The 26204-nt window shown below is 39.7% G+C and overlaps 1 protein-coding gene across 1 annotated transcript; it reads right to left on the bottom strand.

The window, feature by feature from the left end:
- Positions 1-250: 250 nt before the first annotated feature.
- Positions 251-25808, bottom strand: mtm1 (myotubularin 1). Its single transcript, XM_030430739.1, has 16 exons — positions 25718-25808; positions 21878-21959; positions 20171-20243; positions 18838-18932; positions 18206-18316; positions 17608-17709; positions 15555-15638; positions 14840-14989; positions 13956-14141; positions 11515-11697; positions 11201-11356; positions 10296-10343; positions 10049-10141; positions 8347-8460; positions 8076-8252; positions 251-7673 (listed from the first exon to the last, which is right to left on the bottom strand). Exons 2-16 carry the CDS (start codon positions 21932-21934, stop codon positions 7479-7481), a joined length of 1824 nt encoding a protein of 607 aa, XP_030286599.1. The 5' UTR covers positions 21935-21959; positions 25718-25808; the 3' UTR covers positions 251-7478.
- Between the last annotated feature and the right edge of the window lie 396 nt (positions 25809-26204).

Raw genomic sequence — 26204 nt, 5'->3', positions numbered from 1 at the left:
GTATTCTCATTGTAAGTTCTAAACATATTTTATGATGTAATAAAATTATCTTAGCACAAAGTTCAAGTGTAAATCTAAGAACATTTCTATTAATGAGGATCACCGACAAAACTTCATTGTGAACAGGGAAAGTTTTGTTCATGCTCATCTCATTGACATGTCTCTCCAAAAATGCTTGCATGCATCCAAAATTTTGGTTGATGCAATAAGAAAGAACAAAAACACAAAAATAACACATCAAAGTCAGTCAGAAATCCTTAAATTAATTTAATCAGTAATATTTACATAACAGGCGCCATCCAACAAACTGTGGAGAGGATATAACATGATTAAAAGAAATATATTTGAAATGTATTCTGTTTTCACCTTCCCTTGTTGATGCCCAAAAAAAATCCTTAAACACATTTCATGTGTATTTATCAAAAAGCAGGCTATATGACACAAAACCCCTCAAAACTACAAATCCCCTACATAAATGAAAAAAGTCAAACTGAAATGAACATCGACAGAGTAATTCTCAGATTCATCACCACAGAGCCAACATCTAAAAGCTAAAGATCCATCAGAGAACTGAGAGGAAGATGTGAACAGAATCCAGAGGACTTCTGTCTTTTTTCATCCTGGGTTAGCACATACAAACCCCAAAAAATGCCCTCAAAAATAAAACAACACAAATTTAACCAATGGAGCAGAAATCCACAATTTATACTAACAACTTCTGAACCAACATTACTCTCCTTTTTATAAAACTGTAAGATTTTACACTACATAAAATAATTGTATTTTACAACGATAGAACTTTAGGCAGTAAAATAGGTTTTGATTGAGGTAATTACATCATGGTGCTTGTACAAAGTAAAAAATAAAAAAAAAAATAGATTTTTTATCTGTTTTTCCCTAAAAACACAACCACCCAACTGATGCACACTTTGTTTTTTGTTTTTTTCTCACTGTCACTTCTGTCTCTGTTCTTTTACCCACCAACCTCCGCAATGAGATCAACCCTTTCATCAAACACTTGTCAAGAGTATCCACTTGGTAGAGCCTCTGGTAAATCACCTCTGTTAACATAGGAATCAGGTTGCATTCTCTAGTTTGCCCACTCAGACCCACCCAGAAATAAGTATAAGAAATAAGTCATGTTTGAGATTTGACATACTTGCAGCTAGGCCAAGTCCTATTCTCTCTTGAAAACTCCAAGACTTCGTTTTGACAGTTTGCTGTGGTTACACTGACTAGCAGATGTTTTTGTTGAAATAAAGCTTCAGCAACATCTGGCCAATGGAAGGTTTAGAAGAATTAAGGGTTGGTTTATGCTCAAAAAGTCCATAATGCTGCAATGATCGACCTTGACAGAAATCCAAGTATATAGCAGCTCTGAAAGTCGACCCTGGAAGACAGAGTGACAAGCCTGCTGTCACAAAGAACCAGGAGATTTAAAATGTTTTAATGCCATGTGTCCACAGGGCTGTTTTTTTTAAACAAGGGCTCGTGCTGCTTCCCAGCTTTGTATGTTTGACCAACATTAGCTTCACTCTCTGACAACCACGCAAACACTTGTGGGCTATATTCTCCGGGTTTTCATTTGGAAACCTATATTACAAAAATAGTTCGCTGAAATGTGGTAGGCGAGAAATAAGCTATGCAGTTGCTGAATCTGTCTTCATTTTGACTCATTGGTTAGGACAATGATTAGGTTTTATAGTTTTTCAGGAGTTTCCAGAGTCACGCTGGATGCCATAAATAAACCTAGACCTCAACTTTATGTGAAGGAGAGCCACACCGTCTGTTGAAACGCAATGCAGCGCAACCAAAATGCATTGCATGGCTGTTTACATAGATAATGTATGGGACGCATAGAAACAACACATCCTGTTAACACGCATCATATGTATGGAGACAACGGGAAGATATTGATGGAGTTGCACTCAGGTGATCACAGGAGAAGTGCCAGTTGTGAAACGAGAAAGCTACAGAGATCCATTATAACCCTAGCTCCTTTCTCACCTCTTTATAGTGGAGAATTACAACCACATTGGACATTTTGATTTTAATTCTGCCTTTTTTTCCCCAAATCCCAATTTGCAGGGGATAAACAGACTTCCTTTGACACAGAGGAAGGTAACTTTGTAAACTGCCCCGTCTTCTGTGCTCTGTAGCTGCTTCAGGAATGCCCGCCCATTTCCTCCCACTTCAAACTGGCACAAACCCATAAACAGCAGCCTGACATCCTCTCAAATCAGAGGGTACAAGTCCTTCTCCCTTTGGAATTTGAACTACAGCGCAGTCAATCTCAAACATGACCTTGGACAGCTAGAGTAAGTCTCTCTAAAGAGGTGAGGGCGATTCTCACAAGAATCAAGGCACAAATTCGGACATGACCTGACACACTTTGCGAAATGACTTATTGCACCTCACAGTTCACAAATTGAAGCGGTCACACTTTACATACAATGCAATGAAACGTTGCCATCAACTTGCAGAAAACCCAATGGGTTGACCACACCGTGAGGGAAACTCTGTTGGAGATGGAGCTGGCTTTTCTGGATCTTCCAGACTCAAATTTCTCTTCTACCAGGAATGCAGCTTAATTAGGAATTCGGGGGTGCTGTAGAGCAGCAAAAATTAGGAGAGGAGATATTTTGGAGAGCAATGGTTCCAGATGTAAAGTCCTATTCTGTGTCTCGTGGAGTTTTGGTAAGAAACATCCAATCATAAGCTTATTCTCTGTTGCCTACACTGATAATGGAAGCTTAAAATTAGGGATTTTGCCTTTCAGATGTGCAGTTTAAAGTTCAGAAAAGCAGGACAGTGTCCAATCTGAGTTCAACCCAGGTCAGCAGAGGGGCTGGCTGACATACCTTAACCCAATCAAACAGACTGCTGATGCATCACTGTGTAGGTATATGGGGGTATATGTTGCACAACAGTGATATTAAGTCAGCACAATAAACTTGAGAACAATTTTCCTGTATCTATAACTTCACTAAGGTAAGGGAACTGCTCTGTCAATGTCATCTCCGATAGGAAAGACTGCATGAGTATTGCAGCACAATATTATTTTGTGAAGGAAGGTAGGTCAGGTAGGTACAGCTATATATTGGGGGAAATCTATCAGGAACAAGCAGTTCCTCACAGGGTGCAACTTTACATGATTTGCCTAGAGTCGCACATTTCCTATATTGAAACAAGCTTCTGTAATTGTAGAAAAAATCCAATGCTATCAACATTTTTGGTTTCTATCAATCCACTGGCAATGGAAATACTCCAGTCAGAGAGGCAAAATAACAAAATATTCATTCGTGAAGGTTTTTATAAAATGTTACAAATATAGAGCCAGGAGGGCATGATCCATGAGGTGATCCAATCGTTTCTACCTGGAATTAGTTTGAGCAAAAGAATCTAAACAGTTTCCATTGGAGCCAGAGCACAGCACAGTTGCAGTGTGAAAGCAGGCCTGGCGCTTTAAAAAAAAAAAAAAATTATCCTTTAGTTTTATACTGTTTTTCATTGATGGACCACACAGCTGGCACTGCCTTGCACAGCATTTGACATTTTGACAGTTTATCTCTGACACATTATGATGTGCTGCCTGATGTGGTGATAAATCACACCCAAAGCGGAATTTAATCCAGCTATCAAGAGCCACTTATTCATTAAGTGGCCAAGGTTGGTGAAAAAAAGCGCCAGACACGGAGAACTACCAGACATTACTCATTAAGCCTAGTTTCCATTGCATGGTACAACTCCACTCAACTCACTTTTGGTACCAGGTAATTTTTCTCTGGGCTGGACAATATACAGTATGTCAGCCTGATAAACGATAGGTCAGATATTGGGAAATTTATATTTTGCTATTGCTATTTATCGGTATCTGTGAAATTATAGGCGATAATAGAGCCAATAATAGCACATACACACTCTAATAGGTGGTGGAATGCCCCTTTAAAGTTGTGACCTGCCATTAAACACAGAAGAAGAAGAAAAGAAAAACAGGAAGGAAATGAAGAAGAAGAAAACAACTTCTATTTGCAGTACATGTTCTACAAGGTTATAAGTTGTAACTACAATGTTTTGAAAATGAATATTAAATCATCCATCTTTGCTCACTAGATCTTAGGCTAGAGGCTATATACAGGCTAGAAAATGTCTTTTAATAATACAAAAGTTATTTATTTATATTAAAGGCTATCTCATTAGTATTGGCCAGGAGAAACAGGTAAAGAACGGTTATAAATATCACCTTTGAAATTTTTTTTTCCATATTTGCATATACAGCAAGGAGACCATATTTGTCTCAGAAGAAGCTGAAGGCAGCAAGACAAAACAGTGAGGAATAAATAAACAGTTTGCTTGGAACCTTTACCGAGGTGATGCCAAAAGAAACAATCTCTAGTGAGTTGAGCTGAGCTGTACCATACAGTGGAATTTAAGAGTTAAATCAACTGAACAAATGCGGTGGCAAAGAACCTCAACTTTAGAGCGATTGTAACAAAACAGTCCTGTCAAGATCTTGATAGACTGAACGATACAGTACATACATCTGTGAGAGATATTTTAGCAGCATGCTGGCCAGTTATTTTTCTGTTTGAGTTTGTGTCGACTGTTTTCAAACTAACCAAAAATGGGAGCCTTTTGAGTTAGCAGCGAAATCCTCATATCAGGCTATTCCTCAAAAAACTTCCTCAAAGCGCTTCTTTCCACACACAAACACACACACACATGCACATGCGCACGCACACACACACACACACACACACACACACACACAAGCACACACGCAGTTGTCCATGCGATGTCCTGAGTTTGACTTTTTGCGAACCTGCTCTGTAGACATCAGCTCCATGACAGCACCAAAAAAACCTAAGAGACAACTAATAAATGAAGCATGTGCCTTTTGGACAGGTTGGCTTTCATGTTTCCTTGGGGCAAGTCTATCAAACAAAAAGGATAATGATATATTTAAATAGTTAAACACTCATGGTAAGTCAGAATTATGACGTAGGTAGTCATTTTCTCAATCTAGGCTACATATGTTATTTAAAAATGTAAATAAGTCTTTAAAGTCTAAATGTATACTTTTTAAAGCCAAAATTTTGAGATACTAGGTCATATTAGTAAATCAAAATCATGAGACACGCCTTCTAGTTTTCAAAGAATATCTTCTGTCGCTTTAATTTATTATGTGACCATGTGACAACAATTAATTTTCAGTGTAAATTTTCCTTAATTACACAACTTTGCCTTTTTTGTTAATATCATCCATGCTAGATGACAGCATGTTTGTAGAAAAAAAAAAGAGGATTAGGGCCATTGGAAACAAATATTCTTTTTTAAGATTTTTCTTTTTACAGTGGCCCTAATCATCTTCCTTATCTTTGCACCAATTTCAGTGTCTACATCTGGGGGACATGTCATGTCCAACAGTGGGGAAATATGAGCCATAGGACAAAAACAAACAAGCTGTTGTAACTAAGTCCACCTGATTATCTAATCCAATTAGATAACTGGCAAAATGTAAATAGAAAAAAAAAAAAAAAAAAAGTTCCTGTCTGATGTAAAAACATGTTGAAGTGTGGGGGAAAACAGTTGCACACAAAGCCAACACCTGTACAAAAGGCACATTGCACTTTCCAGTGATGGTGGATGGAATATCTAGAAACAGATTTATAACAGATCTAAGTGTCACCTAGGAGAGTCCTGACATCGAACTGTGACAGTGTGTCGAAATGGGACTGAGAATGAAGTGGTTTTATTTCTGCTCGCTGTCCTTATATCCGTGTGCTGGTTTCAAACATCTTGGCATGGTATGGCTATCATGGACCTGGGGTGATATCTCCATCTGGGGTCTGTCATTAGTGAGAGCATTAAAGTCAAAGACGTGATTCAGGATCAGAGGCCAGCACCACTTCATTTCCCTACACTATCTTGAGCACCTGAAATATTACAAACTGTATCAAAGCTGCGTTCATAAAACTAAATTACTGATTCATTCCGACCAAACTCTGCTTCTTGGCTAGAACTGCATTTGCTCTCAGTGCTGGAAAATACTGCTTAGGTGAGCACAGCGGATAGCAGTGGCCAAAAGAAATACGTGACAGGGACAGCTCTAGCTTTCATCCTCAGCTAAATGAGCAACAAATCCCACATCAATCCATCCAAATCTGACACACTTGATATATACACTTGGCTGGAGATGTACAGTGAAATCCACTGTAGAAGCTCCCAGCCTTTAACCCTGCTGCTTTAGCTCTGCAGCAGTTCTAAATCAATTCTTCAAAGAAGGACAGAGCAACACTCAGTAGCACTGCAGCAAGTAGGAAGAAGTGTGAAAAATTAGAATTGCAGAACACCTTGGGTACACACAGGACAGCACAGTCGTGTAGAAGGACACAGGCTGAACCTGGGCTGTCAAAGATGGATCTAATATAATGTTACACTCCTTATCCATTACCAGGAGACTCATTTTCCTCATGTTTCAGATTTGATGTGATGAATTGCCAGAAGGGACATGTAACATGACAAACTATTTCAGTGCTGTGTGTTAGTCGATTTTGTTTCAGTGAGTCAGTCAAGTATTCTTCTACCTGTGTTTTGATTACACTTTTTTTTTTTTTTTTTTTAATGATACTGTATAGAGACACTAGAACTAATGTCTTCCATATGTGCTGCTCGGCAAGTATGTGTGATGAGTGCAGTTGAGTTGGGCTAGGCTAACAGTACCCTGTGCATCTTAGTTTAACTGAGACTACAGCTAGTATAGGCTCAGCTATGTCCCTGACGTGTCTTTGTACTGGAAGCACGAGATCAACCGGTGTTCCTTAACTTGACAACAACACTACATTTGACAAAATAACTGTAACTTCAGGCTGATGCAACAGCTTCATGTGGAGCTTTCAACTGCATATCGGGAGTAAACAGGACATAGAGTTGAGATTATTTTGTCGTATCTGCACTCAAACAACAGTTTAGTCATTGGTAATGACTTTATCATTGATTCTATTCTGGTATGTGTGTGGTTCTGTAGTTATCCGATTAATAAATAACCACAAACAGCAGGCTATCCTTGTGGGTTTTCTGTTAAATCAGAGTAAAACAAACAGAGAAGACAAATAATTCTGTCTGTGCTCTGCTGCCTGTACACGTATACACATCCATTGCTTGTCCTGTGTGTTCAAGCCCTTGGACTGAAAGCCACTGAATGTCTAAGGCTTCACTGAATGACGAGTGTCTGTGTAAAAAAAGTCTTGTAACAAGGCTGTACTGTGGCATATTGCATAAATCACCATCATCACCACTACGTTGTTAGAATTAACCATCAAAATTAAATCGTATTAGCATTCTCTGTTATCCACAGTTAGGACTGGACAACACTAATTAATTCCCTGCGTGTGAGAGACTGACAGAAAACAGAGTGAAGACGACATAAGTGCAAGTCAACAGGTATATATCTGAGTGTGCGCGTGTGTCACCAGCCCTCAGAGGGGAGTTTGTAGGTGTGTGTATTGCTGCGAGGGCGTGGAGGAGGTGGAGGAGGAGGTGTTGGGGGAGGGGCTGTTAGCCATGTGGGAGGAAGGGGAGGAGTCAGACCGCTGGAGTTCCTCCAGCTTCTTCAAGTACTCGTCTCTCAGGGCCAACAGCTCCTTGTAGCGCTGCTCCACCGGACTCTGCTGCTGCAATACACAACACACACACACACACACACACACACACACACACACACACACATTACTAACAAATACACAGGTCCAGATACATCCAGTGCCTAAACCAAACTAGTCTCTCTGTGTTAAAGCTCTCAGTAATTTTGTAGCTTCACACTGAATCTCAGTGGTTTAGAATGTAGTTTCTCTCTTGGTTCCCCGTTTGTACTCTCAGGTATAGATAGTATTTACATCAGCTACTTTGAAACTTAAACCCCAACACCAATGCAATCAGGTCATCAGTTAAAGACACACCTTCAAGCAGGTAGCCCTGTTGTAATGGAAATGCAATTACGAGTCAAACCAAGACAGCACATGTGTATGGAAATCAAAAACCCCCCCATAGAAGTCCAGCCCCTGTCACAGTCTTACCTGTTGTCTAATGCGTGGGTTCCAGCGGATGTAGTACGTTACCCACAGCTCTAGGTGGCGCATGCTGGCGACGGGGTAGAGGACCCTGCCAGACTCCGGAGTGTAGAAGGGATTTAAATAAATCTCCATCTTACTGTTGACCAGAGACCACAGGGACACTGTTTTCGATCTCACCTCCTGCACAACAGAAAGAGTGTCATCGTGAGGCATTTAAAACTCAAATGAACTGCAAAGTCAAAGCATGCTCGCAGTGTTTTAAGTCCGGTCTTACATGCTGGTCTCGTGCACTCTCACAGTTGTAGAGGAAAGTCCCGAAGCGACAGCTGTAGAGATGATCCATGATTGTCAGCAGGAGGCGCTCATTGAACTCAAAAGCTGTTGGAAACTAAGGAGAGGAGAAGAAGGGATTCTGTTAAGAATCAAAGATGGCCTCAGTCACCTGAGCTCACCTAGGTTTAGGGAACACTCTTTGGTGGGTGGTCTTTAAAATACTCCTGCTATGTGTACTGTGCACTGTAGTCCTGCCCCTAAAACCACAATTACATTCATGCACAGTTGCATTTTTGAAACAACTTCAGTGAGAGGGCATATCAGAAAAATCATGTCTAAAGCTGAAGTATACAATTCCCCTGATTTTCATCTGATGATGAAAGTTGCCTACTCTCATTGCTGCGATCATGTTGATTTCTGGAGCACTTAGCTAACACTAAGTGATTGTATCAGAAGAGGATACTAAACGCTTTGCTCAGCAATAAAACAATTATGTTTTTGTTAATAAGTTATTCTACTTCAAAGCCAGTAGATGGCTTTAAATATGCATAAAAAAGCCATAAAAGTGAATATGAGGGATTTTTCCAGTATCTGTTGCCCACTGTTGCTTTACTTTGTATGAAAAGCTTCTCCTTCAGTTCATAAAATCCTTGGAAATCTGCTGTGTCAAAACGCAGTTCCATTCCACAAGGCTATCCAGTGTATCAACTTTCATAAAATTACATAAAAATGACTGCAACATCGTAACCATAAATATCTCTCTACACACATAAGATTGGTCCATTATAAGTCCTTATTCAGCTGCACGAGATGTTGGATTACAGCAACTCATTAATCCTGCGTGTCTCTGCCTCATGGTTTGTTTTTGAGAGGCACCTTGGTAATAATGTTGTTACCTAACATCAGTCAGGATGATTAGATTATCTCAGAGCTGGGCTGAAAACAATATTGTGATACTTTTAGGCATTTTCTTGACACACAATATATATCTTAATTTGTTTTAGTCTGCTTTAAAAACACTTAATATATGCTAGAGCTGTGTGACAAAATCAAAAATCACAATATCTCTAACCAAATACTTAAATATTGATATTGTAACAATATTGTAGGGATGACTATTGGTACATCACAATATATGAGCACAATGAGATTTTTGATAAATCAGTTTGATTAGTAATGTGATATAATGATATCCAAAATCTAAGACTACATTAAGTCTCATAGCATGATGTATAATTTCAATATCTTTTGTCAAGCATTAGAATATTTACCCCATGAGATACAGTAGAATTATGACAGACATATTGACAAACTGATGCGATCATATAAACAGCATTGGTTGTATCTATTAAACATATCTACAGTATATCTCCTTCACGCAGCCCTTTTGCACTTCAAGCTACAACACATACATAAACCAAAATAGCAGCTGAAGGCGCCCGCACAGTCAGCGCACCAAAGACCTACTGCTCTGCATCATTTCAAGGCTTACACAATTAAAATAGGGCCACAGTGTATTTTAAGGGTGCGTATTTGTGAAAGCTCTTGATTAAATTAAACCCAAACTGCTAGCTAGGTCCCAGAATACATTATGAAAAAAATCCCTGTGTAACCTTGGCCTAATAAATTCTTACAGCTCATGTAAATGCCTTTGAGGTAACTTTCTTGTATGATTGAGCTTGATTAAGATGTGTTACACTTACCTGTTTAGTCATCTGCCATACACAGTCGATGAACTGAACAAAGATTGGCGATCTGTCCTGATCCGCATGGTTCTTGTCACCTTGACCTATCCTCTGCACACACAAATACAAATTACATTATCATCAGTAAGGCGCCCTATTTTTGATAGAGCAGTTTCTTTTATAAATATCTGTTTCTGACAGCATTAAATATGAATTCATATCAAAACACACAACTAACGTAAGGAGTTGTAAAAATGTTACTTACTGAGGCAAACTTGTGGCCAAAGCTGATCCATTCCTTCTCAATTAGCACCTTAAAGAACACAAAAAGGATTCATTACGTCAGGATAATGGCAGTGATGGAATGCAAGTACATTTACTCAAGTTCTGTTCTTAAAGCTGTTACTGATAAGATTCAGCAGCTAATTGCGGAATTCCATCTCCCCCTTCCATTACATTCACATCACAACAAGTGTTGTTTGAATCATCTGCACCCTCTAATTTTGTTGCACTACTGTATTGTTGAGTGGATTTTGACTGAAACAGAGCCATGTTCAGGGATGAAACTTAAGTGATAGAATAATTCATTTACGTAACTATACATTAGCTACATATTGATGTTGACTTTTCTTTTACACGTCACACGATTCCCATATTCTACAGCTTGACAGTGGCCACCTCACCATGACTTTCAAGCCCTTAAAAATCTATCAGCTGATCAGCAAAGAGTATTGGCTCAATCAATGTGCACCATGGTCTTGCTCTTTCTTTTGCTGCAGAGCACTTGGGATACGTTCCGGAGAGAAGCTTACTGTACACTCACCCATTTTTACATATCTTTTTTACAAACTGGCAAGTAACAAGACTCTTGATCGCTTGATCACAATAGTATCTGTGTTCATCAGCGATCAAGAGTCAAGAGTGTGATGCCAATGGTGTTACATCATCAGAAACTGGAACCAATAGTCAGAATTCGTATACAGACAGAAACGAACCCTAGTCCTTCCAAGAAGTGGCTTTTTCTAAAATGTAGTTTAAAAAAGTGACATTCTATTTGTTTAGGAGTGTGGTAAAAACACTGCACAAGGCAAATTTCATGCTACTCCTACCTGTTTTCTTTGGTGTAGATGAGCAGCTTCCTGTTATAATCTCATTAGTGCATTTACTGACCTGGAACCCTCTGAGAGTGCGGTAGTGACTGTCCAGCATCAGCATGGCCAGAGAGGTTAGCTGGGCAGTTCTGTCCCAGCCGTCACTGCAGTGAACCAACACGGAATTCCCACTGGACACCTTGTCTGCCACTTGGATGGCTCCAGATAACACCAGCTACACACACAAGGACACAATTCAGACTAGGTTTTGGACTTTAGAAAACGAGTGACGACCCTTAAAAGGCTTAATGCATCCAAATAAAAAAGAAAGCCTCTGCCCAGGTGCAATAATGACATTCATGTCGGCATGGACAATTAAATTCTTTTTCTCACCTTAACATGTTCGAGCCAGTGTGTAGACTCTAGACTGGACAGCCAATGCGATTCCTCCACATTAGGGTAGACGATATCTTTGAGCTTCTTCAGAGATTCCCTCATGACATGGATATTCTGAATGTCAAGGAAGACGAGCTCTGCGTTCTGGTACTCGTCACCCTCATAGCCTCCTCCTGTGGCCTGGGGATAGCAAAGACATTAAGATGAAATGAGGTAAAGGTCATTCCACATCAATGAAGCAAGAATTCAGGACTTTTCCCAGTTCATGTAGCGAACACATTACAGAGAGGAGAGGGGAAAAGTAGTGAGAGAACAGGAGTCTCTGGTGAGTGCTGAATTTACTAAGAATTGGGCGAGTTTTCAAACACACAGACACACAAACCCCTGGTGTGTGCTGCTGCTCACTAACGCTATTTTATGGCTAACCTACAGTAAAAGAATATGACCGTTTGAGCTGTACAAGAACTACTTTGTCTGGGACCGCAGACATATTTTTAAGAGTAAGTGGAATTGAGAGTAATGCTATTCATCTCCATGTTTTCTTTGTCATGTTGGTTACTCAATATCAAACCACATCAGTTTCTGTCAGTGAAAACTAATAAATTCACTACAACATCGTTAAAGAGAGACTTCCTCTTTACAATTTTCCAAAAATAAACAAGGCGAGACTGACAAGATATAAGAGTAATGTGTTGTAGTTATGGTTTAAGTTATTTAAGAAAAATAACTACACATTTTTAGAGTGGCTATATATTCCTCCATGTCAAACTATGGAATAAGAACATTGCTGCAACCTGCACAGAAACAATTTAGCCAGACTGTCAATATTCTCTGGTATCAATACTCATGATCTTGGGGGAAATGTTGGGTTTCTGTAAATAAACTAATTATAGTATGTAATGTATGTCTAGACCTGCTTCGATTGGAAAGTGTCACAAGTGTCACAACTTCTGTTGCGAATTGGTGATATGCCAATAAAGATCAATTGAAGATTGATTCACTGATTGACTGACTGAATACTAAACCTCTGCAGGTGTAGTGAAGCATCTTAATTTGTCCACCTGCTGTTTTGTTCTCCTGCCAACCAGCTTTTAAATTTTTTTTTTAAGTTGCTTGGAAATGGATGTGCTGCAAACTGTCAATGACTCACTTGTACCAGGCATTTATCCAAACATCACTGAAACCTGCAGGTGTTAAACCCTTCTCAAGAAAGACAACCTGGATCCTTCAGTATTTAACAATTACAGACCCATCTCTAATCCCCCTCCCCGTATTAGTAAAAAACATGTGAAAGCTGTATTGATTCAAATCAGCGTTTTAAATGTAAATGGATTTTTGGAAAGATTTTGATTTAGCTTCAGTCCACATCACAGAACTGAGACTTCACTGATAAAGGTGTCAAATGATATTCATCTGAGTAGTAAAACATCAGTTTTGGTGCTGCTCGGTCCAAATGACATCTTTGTTACTGTGGACCATTTAATACTTCTCCAGAGAGGGTTCGCTTCTTGGGCCGCTAATATTTCACCTGTACATGCATACAGGGGATAATGCTGCTAAGCTATGCAGATGACACTCACATTTAATAAGCTCTTTCACTGAGCGACAATGGCCCCTTAAACTATCAATGCTTCTGGCAGGTACAGACTGAATACAATTACACTTCCTCTAATTAAAAAGATGCAGAACAGAAATCCTTATATTTGATAGCAAGGAGGAAAGAATGAATGTCTATGCTCAGCCTGATTCCTGAGCAATGAAAACCCAAGTTAGAATCTTGGTATTTTAAAAGACGGGGTTCTCAGCATCAACAGTTGCCAACCTTAAGTAACCCAACATTAAGGCAGTAACTAAATCAGACTTTTATCATCTCAAACATCTGGCAAAAAAAAGATGTCTCAAGTCCAGACAGGATTTAGAGAAAGTCAATCATGCCTTAATTTCCAGCAGGGTGGACTAAAGTAACCGTCTCTTGTCTTCCTCACAAAGGACCGCCAGCGAACTTTAGTTCATTGTTACCATGGTAACAGCGGCACATGCAGATGCAGTGGCACATAGCTGCCCAAAATGTTGCTTCTTCTTTTAATGCTACTTTTTGTCTTTATTATTGGAACACGCATTTCATTTTTGTTTCAACACTAAAGGATTAACCGATTAACTATAAATACAATGGATGGATTAAATTAACAATGAAAATTATAATAATTTGTCAACCAAACTCTCAAAAGCCATCATTCCACACCTATGGCTTGTGCACTTCAAGTGACTGAAAGCTTTCTCAGAAGTTAACATTCGACACTCACTTTTCCATTTTCCTCTCATTACTGTTGATTCCCATTTCAGAAAGCCGATGAATCAAAAGTGTTGCAGATGAGATAGTAACCTGATGCATGCACAAACCCTTTAACCCCCTGAGAGTACTTCCTTTCCCTTCTGACCTTGTTGGCGACAGCATTGACGCTGGGCCGGGCATCATAGATGGTGAGCTTGATGGTGTCATTTGCCTCCCTGATCAGGTCCAGGTAGCGCTCGTCGTCCTTGTTTCTCTTACCAGACATACCAACTAGAGGCTGACTGCAGCGGACAATCACCGCCTGGTTCTCCCGGTGGATCCATGATAGAACCTAAGACACGAAGACAGTTGAAACCTTTACAGATACCAGTCTGTACCTTAGGAAATGGACTCGCTGTCAGGTAGCTTGTAATTGCAACAAGGGGAACTTCCCAGGGTGCGTTCATAAAAAGTTGAACGAAAACACACAATGAAAAGAAGGCAGCTTACCAGTCTAACTCACTAGACACACACATATGTAATGATTACATAAAGATAGTAACTACAGTTCTACGCGGTTCAGTAATGCCAAAAAATTAGGAAATGTCACACAACTCGATTTTAAACACTGTACAAGTTTTCTGAGGCAGACAAACCAAAATGCATCAAAAAGACCCTTTCTCAGTTTTACTTAACTACTCCGCATTGGCTATTTTCATATACATTCATCTTAATACATTCATCTTCTGTGATGTCTGCCATTGAATACATCCCACTTGAAGAACAATTCTGGTGTTAATTTATGTTTTTTTAAATATTATTATTATCATTATCATTATTATTATTATTATTAATAATAATGATAATAATAATAATAATAATAATAATAAGTCTAAAATAATATCAAAAATATCAAATACATTATGAAATATATATGAAACTAAATAATATAAGTTATGCAGCATAATCTAATATAATTCACAAGAAATGAGAAAGTCAGACTCAAAAAATGCTTTACTCGAGAATAATACAGCTCAGTTTTGCACATACCGGTATGCGTCCTCTGGACCTGAAAGCAGCCACTCTTCTGAGGTCCTCCTCTTTACTTTTAAAGGGTACAGCCAGCACAGTGGGGTAGGTGTCACACAGGTCATAGTTCTTATTGATGAACGTAATACGCCACTTGTTATTAGGTAGGCCCTACAAAAATGACAATGATCAACAGTTACTTACAGAGACATGGAAATGTTTTTTTTTTGCATTTTTCAACTCGTATTCAATTGTACTAAATAATTTCAAACACTTCACTGGGAAGGTTTGCGCAATCTCCCACCCGCTTTATTCTTTAGTTCTATTCAACATGTCTACACTACAAAATGATCTTCATTTATTGTTTATTTTGTAGCATACACAAAGCTAATTTGTGATGAACCTCCCAGGATGGGTCTTTACAATAATGTACATATAACTCTACAATACATAACAGTACAAACAGGAACTCAGCAGAGAATATGCACAGACACTACAGACAGAAAAATATCAGTGTGTAGAGAGGGCCTAAATGTATGTAAAATGTATTTTACATTGCTTAACATGCATATGAAATCTTAGGTGGGAATCTAATGTAAAGGCTGAGATTATTTACCTCTGTATTATTTACAGTAGTAGCAGGGAGAATATTGATTAGTACTGTATTGGTATCAAAAAGAAACAGCAGCAATGACATGATAAACTCCTAATGCTGCACTCTACCATTCATCCTTACCTGCCGCCTGAACTCCTCAATGGGTTTGTAGACACTCCAACCATTCTCCTCATACTTCTCCTGGGTCACATATGCAAACAGTGGCTGGGTGGAGAGGAGAGAAGTATTTTCATTTACAAACTACATTTTTCCTGCAGAGGTTCTTTCTCCTGAAAGTACTGCTCAGGTACAATGGGTGTGTGTGTCAGTATAAGTGCTCCAGGACTGCTGCTGGGAGAGAACACTGACATAACCAACCACCTACAATGCTGTACCAAGTTCCCTCCCCAGACAGCTTAACAACCATTTACACCTGGGCAGGGCTCACCTAGCACTAGCAACCCACATGAAGGTCAGTTAGGTCAACGACCCACAAGTGGACCTAACGACTCTGAAACTCAGCGCTCACACGTGTCCTTAACGGCTCTGTAAGGACGCTCCCACACAGAGTTTAAAATCCTGCAACTCCCCTCCAGTAAACTAGTACTGAAGAAGCCTCTTGGATGAGAGGTGACACGTCTCCAAGAAACTGAAACACGTCCAAGTTGCCTACGATACAGCACTTGGAATTACCATGACCTGATGACTGAGAACTTTCATCAACATAACCATTTTGGTCCGATGTGAGAAGAAGCTGCTGTTTGAAAAGGTATGCACTTCATTATAATTCCCCATTTCAGAGTATTCATGTTATAATCCCTCAATGTTCCTTAAAATAGAAACACAAGACTCACCTAAATAAAGAAACAATACAATCCATCAGATTTATTTATTTCTCGTTATTGGTGCGGTGAACTGTGCAGAATACTTAGCGTGCGACAGCAACTTTTACTTCTGCTAAGGCGATTATCTCTCACCCGTGTTCATTAGTTTGCTGGTTGGTTTGGTTTGTTGGCAGGATTGCACAGAAACTACTGAACCTGTTTCCAAGAGAGTTGGCTGGGATTTTATTATGTCTGAAAACACAAGACATTTGAAGAAGTCAAATGTCTTGTGTTTGACCAAGAGTCAAAAATCCAAAGATATTCCATCTAACAAAAGCAGCAATTAAATCATATTATATAAACTGGAAGTTGAGAAAATTACTAAGAATTATTCTTTTAGTAAAATTATTGTTGTTAATATTGTTGATGTGGGTTCTGTTGACTGATTTATTGATCAAATAACCAGCTGTTCAAGCACAAACAAACATATAAACATTCTGCAGGTTCAGGTTCAGGTGAATCTACTGAAAGCTTTATCAGGGTTTTTTTTACACATACAGAATATTTAGCTACTGTTATTAGAGCATGCAACAACATTCTAAGCTTTGTGATTGCTTTCTGAAATGCTCCTTTGGGAGTTTACGTTGGTCTCTGTCATCACATTTTTATTTTTATTTTTACTACAGGTGTGTAAGCTTTGAATTGAAATCAAATAACCAGATATTTACTTAAACAGTTATTCATCTGTTATAATGATTATTTAGCCAGGGTCCTGCAAACCCCTTTGGTAGAGGGAACACCTGAAATTACTTTACCACTCTAGAATTCTATGTGCAACACGTGAGACATTGTTTCCACTGGCCATTAGCAGACAAATGAAAGAAGCCCTGGTAAGGCTTGCTCTGACACAAATTTTAGCTTGCACAAAGTATTAGCCAAGCAGATGCAGCTGTAGTGTGGGTGGGTAGCTGTGTTTCACAGCATATGAGGGGGCTACATCTCTGCATTTCAGCATTTGCATGAATACTGGGCATTGGAACAAAATCGAGGATGACTGTAAGCAGAAAGATGTCCTTTCCTTTGCCAGTGCTGGTGGATTTAAATTGTTTGCTGCTACAAATACACTCAAAGTTCAAGGCTTGACTAATATTCATGATAAAATGCATTGTAGCATTTTGTGATGTCATTAATAAATCGATCTCTGTATGTACATATACATTGAGAACACTGTCTGAGAAAATGGGGCTACATCTGCATCATATTTTAAATGAATTCATTCACTGGTTAAGCAACAGTTTAGAGGTCCTTTGAAAAAAAAGGAAACATTTGTCAGTCAGGAAGTGGCAGGAGAAGATAAGAGGCTGTCTTACCTGACCATGGGAGATGGGGAAAGAATGTCTGAAGAGGAGATCAAAGATATCTCTTCTGCTGTGACCCTCCTGCTTCAAGGCAAACCTCAAGTTCCTCATGTCCTAAAGGACAGAGAAGATCAACAACTTTATTCTCAAGCTCCAACTGATGCTCACTTGAGGACATTAATCAGACACCACACACATCTCTCTGGAGACCATATGGCTTTATACATTTTTTCACATGTGCAGGAGAACTCCACCTATAAACACACTAGATGTGGAGAAAAAAAACGATGGAGTTCACCTGCAATGGGGTTGGCTTTAAAATACTAACATAATCGACAGACTCCACTGGAAACTTTGCAGTCATATAAGACTGTTAGACTGATGTTGGACAATTTAAAAAAGGATCAAAATGAATGCAGCAGAAGAAGATGGATCATCTTCATTATATCCCACACAATCTTCTCCTTGCCGGTCCCCTGGTGCCTAAAATGGTACATAGGTATGCAATGCTATGCTATTCTATTTATAATTTATAATGCAATGGAATTGACTAACTCACTGAGCTTAGAGTATTCCACACCCACACCCACACCCACACACCCACACACACCTTGCAGGTGATATCCAGGCCATAGGAGTTTTCTCCTCTGCTTGACGCCCCACCCATCTTCTCCACCCGAGCAATTGCACCCAGAGGAACGTCCAGCATTACTGCCACATCCTACAGGGAGAAGAGCCAGCATGTTGTTTCATTTACTTACAGAGAAATAAACACACACAACAACTATATTCATGCACTGCTTTCCTTACTTAGAAATATTTGGATGTTACAATTCTTATTCTTCTTATCATTACTATGCAGAACAACAACATCAGAACAACTGAAGATCCACTGAAGATCAAGGAACTAAACTAACAAAGAAAAGAAAATCTAAAATCTGATTAATACTGCACATTTGCACAAGATGTGTCTGTAAAATTAATAATGTCTGACTGAGGCATGAATCTGTAATAACATACCAATATAGTGCGCCGTGTTTTAACAACACAAAAAGTTCAATAAAAGATGTGTTACACAGATGTTGCTAGATTGATTATTTAACCACTTTTCTGGTAGACTAGAGTTGCTGATGGCTGATGGCTTCCTTGGTCTTACACACAGACATAGACACACAGACACGCAGACACACACACACACACATTTGAGCTACCGGCTGGCCCCACATGAGTGTAATGACTTACAGCGTCTGAGCTCTTAAAGTAGAGTCTGTAGTTGGTTATCAAGACTTTGCCTTTCACAGCTCCACTGAATGGACAAATGTAGATGATGTCTTTATCTGAAAACAGATGAATAAAAAACACTGTTTACTGATTTGAGTCGCTAACTTGTCTTGTGGCTGTTCCTACACAGACCTTAAAGGCTCAGAATAGGTTCCCCTTTTTCATATAAGTGCACTGGTACAGACATCATTTTTTTTACTGATAAGCAGGGAGTACTGTAAGGGAAGAAATTACCAGAAATGCAGAGAATAGGAAGCAGAAAAGGAGAAGAGAGCCGTGCAACAAAGGTAGGCTAAAAATACCACCTACTCTGAGTGTTTAATAAGAGACAAATAAAGACAGACACACTCAACAGTAACTGAAATCTAAATCATCTCTCAGAATCAGAGAATATTGACTGACTTTATCACTTCATAAATAAACCAAATGACAACATATCTGTCGACAGAGCTGGCTCAAACTGTACACATTTTGCTGCCAAATGTCTTACATGCAGCAGTGTTTAATGATGTCGCACATAATCATTCTGGTACAACAAGACTGGAAGCAGGAAGAAACGTTTAGCCTGACACCTTTAAGCTAATAGATTAGCATGTGGTTACGTGCTTTTGCAATCTGTGCATGAACAAAATTGTAAAAATCATAATTTGTGCTTGTACAGGGAATTATGTGCTGGAATTATTTCCAATTATTATTGGCAAACAAAATAGATAAGATGCTGGCAAGATAAGACTCTGAGAGGTCACTGCAGAGATGAGGGAAAGAGGTACTGAGCAGATGGATTCACTTGTGCTTGTCAAGACATAGTTACATTACCTAATTCCCTGTTGGCTGTGTTTTTTAGCTGGCTTTTTCAAGTACAAATAGCCCCGTTGTAATCCCTGGAGCACTGGGCTGATGTGCCGGTCAAACCGAGTCAAGTCAAGCCAGCGTATTTGTATGAAAAAGCCCACATGACCCTCTACACTGAGCCACAAGTCTCTCAGACTTGTTCAGATCCAGAACCTGATATACAGGAAAACCTACAAAAAAAAAAAGCTACAAAAGAACTTGACAGCTCTTTTCTATGGTCAATTGTAAAATAAATAGAGAATAAGTTGTTTTTATATGATAACTGAAAAGATACAAATAAAGTGTATAAAATATATATAATATCATAAAGAACTTGATAGAGATGTGCCTCAATGTGCCTCAATAAAACCAATGATCACAGGACTGCCAATGAGCAAGCAAACCTGTTTCAACAGTGAAGAAAATTATTAAAATGTGATGGATTGGGCTCCATAAAACTCACCGATGATTCTTTCTTCTCCTGGCAGCAGAGTCACATCAGCTAACAACTCCATCTTCAGAGACTCTCGCGAGGTCTAAAGATACACATATAAGATACACCATGGCTTAAAAACAAAATAACAACACAGATGTTAATTTAAAGGGTTGATGAGGCTATGTAAAACAGGGACAGTTTCATGCATCATTTAGCGCTTTTTATCTTCAGTAGTAGAAGTTGCTTGTTTCCAAAAGGGAGGAAACAAAGGGAAAAGGGGGAAGAACAAGCAGGTTTGGCATCTCACCCGTTGAATTGTGGTGGACACAGTGAGACGACACCGTAGACAAGATATTTTTCTGTTCGAATAGGCCAAACTGTGACCAGGAGGATTCAAGGACCTTAGCAGCTAAACTTGACACTGCTGCTCTTCATCCTCATTTGAAATTGTAATTTCCCTTCAGTAAAGAGCATTGCTACTGGTATTTGGATAAGTCTATTCTGTACCATTCAACTGTGTGACACACTGGGCTTTCAGAATAATATTTATAAATTCAATTCAAATACCAAAAAGCACACAGTTTACATTGTACATCTGGAATGAGAGTTTGCAGTCTTCCTCATTATAAAATGACTTGAGAAAATCTTGTTAGAGACACCTCACAACTATTCCCATCCAGCTGATTTATTAAAATTTGGGAAACCCTTCGACTTCTCTACATTATACCGATTTAAAATAATAAAACTGTCGTTTGGCAAGACTACGTATATAGACTATGAATAAATGACTTATAGATTCAATGACTTTGAGTTCATTTGTGGGGCACCACTGGCTTTTGTGTGCAATGTGAATATAAATTATCAGGATTTACTCCTGGGTCAAATCACCCTGCAGTAGTTACAGGTTCTTAACAACTTTGGCTCGGTTCAGCTGTGATGCTAACACAACCAGGTGAACATGCCAATTTTACATGACTTTTCAGGTGCGATGCTACGATTTGTGTTGAAGTTAAGACCGTTGACTTATTTATATCTTTCCACTGGTCTCTGTCAAGCAGCGCTTCAACACTGTCAGTCAGTGATGAGTTTTAAATAGAGACTGAAGTTAAAGATATAAAAAAAGTACCCGCTGTTTGTGGCTTCCATGTAGTACGAGCCTAGTCAGCTGCCTCATTGGTACTGCACACGTGCAACTCAGCAGAGATCAGAAAGAAGCCAGATGACTCACTCTTAAGCCACTTCAGTTATCAGCTCCAGAAAAAACAATGTGTCTAAATTTAAAAATCTTCTGGATGTAGTCTGATGAGGTATATGATCTGCTGCTTTCCGATTTTTTTCGGTGCGTTCGTGATGATGATTGGGTCACACGGGAGGGAAACACATGAAAATGGCAAACTCGTCCAATAGTAATGTGAACAAAGTTAATTGGCAATTATTAGTAGTTTTACCCGTGTTTAAAAAAATGTATATACTTAAAGCAGAAATGATAGGAAGAATCTCAAGTCAAAATTTTTTTAAGTGGATGAAGATTAATGCAAGTCACTTTTGGGCACTATTTTCAGCCACTATTTTCGTCTCGTTCGGACACTCTAACCTTACAGTAGTTGCGGCTAGTGCAGAGAAAATGATTTGATTTCTCACTGGCTTCCGCCATGTATGAACTTCCAGTGCAACCTGCATCTCATATAAGATTAAAATATTTCAACATCAACAGACACAAATAAATCCACTTACACTGGAGATGTGTGTGTCCAAGGCGTTGGAGTTGAAGACTGAGACTGGTGAGGCCATTGCTCAGGGAGTGGGCTTCCACAGGCTGAGAAAGAGAGAAACAGACTGTTAAGCTGTGTCATGCAAAAGTCCCCAGCAGCAGAGCCCAATTCTCAAGCTCCGCTCTTATTTTTCTGTCAGTTTAATGCCAGACTATACATACATCTTCATCAGAAGAAATCATTACAAATGCCAGAATGATTATTTTTCCATTTCCATAATATTCCTAACGCAATATTCTTCAGAATGTGCATAAAAATGCATTACGGAAACACGGCTAATATCACCAAGTTGACTCTTAAGCACTTCTCACCCCACTTAATGCATTAGTTTGTCTCATCAATAATTAACTAAATAGACCTCTTCTAATATTGAATTACCACATTCAACAGTACATGCAATTGTTATGTAAAAGTTAGGTGAGTATTAGTTGTTTAGGGCACTAGGGACAGTAACAGCACATGTCCACATTACACTAGAATTCAGTTTTCACTGAGCTATAATGTAATTGTAACTGGAGAACATCCTTTGATGGGACAACCCAAGCCCTGACACCTGTCAACATGTCGATGTTGAAACCCATGAGTATTCAGTAGTCATAACCAGCTGTGACAGCATGGCTGGGGCTTTGTTTTCACCTTGTGTGTGTGCACGCGCGTGTGCATGTGTGTATGTGCCATCATTAGCTGGTCCCAAAGACACAGCCATTGCTACCATGGAAACAGTTTTGAGTATACAGTTTTGACAGGTGTTTACACTTCTGTCTGTTGGTCGGTCGGTAGATCAGTTCAGTTTACTGTTCACAGTAACAGCCATAATGAGACGAATTCTCATTTCTCCGCCTTTGTTTGTTCACACTGAACCAAGCAGCTCCGTCATAAGGATGCACCCGTGTGTCAATTCAGACAGTACGCTGGAAGTGGAACCAAAAGTGGTATGACAGTACACATCATGACAGTTCAACATCACATGCAATTGGAGGAGAACAGAGGAGGATGTGAAGCATTGGCGCAGGATCCCTGCACTCAAAGCGCAGTGTGAATGAGGCTACTGATTTCGCAAACGCAGGGGTTTTAGGGGATTCACCGATTTATCAGCCAGTGGCCGGAACCGGACTGTTTCCAGCATGGTCATCCACTGAGCTCAAAAGTGAGATTTCCTCTGGTCTGCTTGGAGACAGCGCTTAAAGCCACATTTGTCACAATGAAACTGTCTGAAAATAGGTGTGCACTTGTGGTTGAGCCAGAATGTGGGCGGGAGTTATATGGAAAGACTGAGAAAGTGTGAAAGAAGTGAAACTGGAACTTTTTTCTGAAATCACATCATGTGATTAAGATTTTACTAAACTTTGCAAAATAACAGGGAACGATTAATATCATATTATTACTAGAGGCTGTTTGGTGGTTAGGAACAGTATGACTCTTTTGACTGGAAGGACTTATGGTGGACATCGGGTTTTGATGCACAGTAGATACCACAGGTGAGACTGAAGTGAGTGCATGTTAAAATGCCCCTTCATCCTTGTATGAGATTTGCTCCAGCCATCTTCAGCAACAGAAATGCACAAGCTTCCATGATCAAGAAAGCGCAATAACAGGTGAGGCAGGACTCATAACATACATGACACTCAGGACGCAGCAGGATGCCATAGCATGGCATGGCATTTTTTTCTCCTGGCATTTATATGGGTACCGCTTGACATGCAACACTCACCCAAAGACCGCAACCAACCAAGTACACCCCCTCATGACAACGACTCCCCACTGGCAGTGACGCCCCAGCAGGGCAACGCGCCAGCAGGGCAACACGCCCTGCAACGTCACAAAAACTGCACAGGAATGACCCGGGGAACATGACAAAGAGCTTAAGGCATCAACAAAATTCCCCGGATCCCAATCAGGTCGAGCATCTGTGGGAGGTGCCAGATCCATGGAGGCTCTCCAGGGGTGACCTGTGGTACCAGGGTGTTGGCAACAGCACTCCTTTGGGTGCAAGGTGGGGTCTCCCTAACATAGCATTATCACGGAAAGGTGAGCATTACTTTCAGTTTATTTTCTCATTTATTTCATGTCCCCTCAGTGCAGGAGTAATGCTGACAGTCACCCGTGTTTATCCAGAGATGGCCTGTTTGCTAAATATCTTAGCATTTGCGTTGTTGCATCTTTGAGCAGCTCCTCTCAAGCTAAAACCAGACAGAGAGCCGTGTTTTAGTGATCAGGTGAGTGTATCCAATTTCTGAACTGACAGCTGCTCTGCAGTGGAGAGCACAGGAAGCTGCATAATGAGAGTAAGGGGCTGGATTTAGTCAGGAAGGTGACTGGTACTTCGGTAAATGGCCTTTTTTTCAAATTGCCTCACAAAAGACAAAAACAATACCTGTTGCCACTGTCACAGATGGTGACATATGTAGCCTCAGAGTAGTGCTCTCTAAAATATTGATTTATCAATACACATCGATTCGGAATATCTTAATTTATTTCAATGCACATTTTATGCAGCATCGATACAATTCTTTTAAAATGTCGACGTTTACGTTTCTAAAAGGTGGGATATTTAATGCTTACTAGAGTCACCGTGTTCCCATTGTAATGTTATGGCCTTCTTATATTTAATTTGTAGACGTTCTATGCGCTAAATTTTTCTGCATGTATCGAACATCGTACTGAATAACAATATTTTTCAAGGTAATGTATCAAAGTTGGAAATTCCACTATTGTGACAACACTACTTCAGACTGACATCAAAATAAAAAAATCAAATATTAGTTAGAAAAATAACTGGTTGTGTCGAGTTTCAGTGGACAGAAACTACACATTAAAACTGTTAGGAGCTAGAAATTAACACTGTTCTGTAGTGCACCAGCAGTTATAATAGATTAGTACTGATACACATGTGGGGAAAGCTACAATGGTCAATAATATTGGCCGTGCTGATGTATTGATCTGGCTCCAGCACAGGGAAGCTGGTGCAGTAAGCCAAGCCGGCTGTACAGTCTGCACAGGATCACGGTGTCAGTGCTATTTCAACAGAAACACCTTCACAGGCTGACTCTTCATTTGTATTCACAGGCATGTTTGCTCCTGCAACTGCAACGAAACAAGCCATACGAGTTTTGTTTGATCAACTTAAGCACTGGATATGCTTCTGACGTGGTGACCTGTAATTACACATCAGTATGATGGTACACAAACATCACAGACATTACAACAAAGCAGAAACCCTCTCACTACGATTACACGGACTACATGTTCAAATATTTGATTTTGACAGGAGGCACAAAGACGTAAAAATAACCATTACGGGTGTATTGAAGTTGAATAGAATTGTTTGCTAGTGAAAGCAGTTCAGAGGTTCAGTTTGATTTAGGGTGGTTCGGTTAGCTAGCACAGACAAACAAAAAACCTGACAGCTAAGGAGCAGTTCGCGGTGTTGGATCCTCAGCTCCGGTGTATGAATAACGTTACACAGCCGAGGGGTTGCTCTCGAGAACGCAGTCGGCGTCAGACTCGGGGCAGTGTTCACGGCAAAAGTTGAGCGTAGGGAGCGGTACCAAGAGGTGTCGAGAAGCCCAAAGCACCCCTAAAAAAACCCGAAACTGAACTTTTCCAACTTGGCCATTCCAATAGGCTCCAGCTGTGGAGTTGCACCAGGAAATAGCGGAGGCCTAGACGGTACGACAGCTTGTTCTACCCGACATTCATGCTATTTCTGACCCACAGTGCACAGAAACCTGAGACAAACACCTCCGAAGGATACCTGATATGGACTCAGGCAGCCCAGTTGAGGCCAAATGTCTTAACTTACCCGCAAAACGCGATTCTCCCGTGGCTGAATGTCGATCTGTTTCCCTCAAGCCACAGCAGGAACTTACTCTACGTCACGTGCCGGGCTGTCATGGCGCGGATTGGCTGGTTGTCAAATTAGAGCTCGCAAGGGGTGTAGGGAAAGGTAGTTTTCACGTGAGCTGACGTATGCCTCTTTATGGGTCACTTTTTGTTTTGAATGACATTTTTGTCTGTTTCTTTCTATGCATACAGACCATGTTTTGTAGGAGAAAGCATTGTTTTTATTTATTTTATAAAAACAATTTTTATAGGCTGATATGTTGTGGTTTCTTGTGAAAAATGTACTTATTGTAAGTCCCTTTAGACAAAAGCGTCTCCTAAATGCCCTAAATGTAAATGTGAACGTAAATGTTATAGTATATTTTAGCGATCCTTTCTTTTAGAGAATTGTATTTAATAGAGAAGTGTATTTGATATTAAGTCCCCAGCTTCTTGAGCTTTTATTT

Source organism: Sparus aurata, chromosome 10 (genome assembly GCF_900880675.1).
Source record: "Sparus aurata chromosome 10, fSpaAur1.1, whole genome shotgun sequence".
In the NCBI taxonomy this organism is placed as follows: domain Eukaryota; kingdom Metazoa; phylum Chordata; class Actinopteri; order Spariformes; family Sparidae; genus Sparus; species Sparus aurata.
This window is presented reverse-complemented; position numbering and strand designations above follow the sequence as displayed.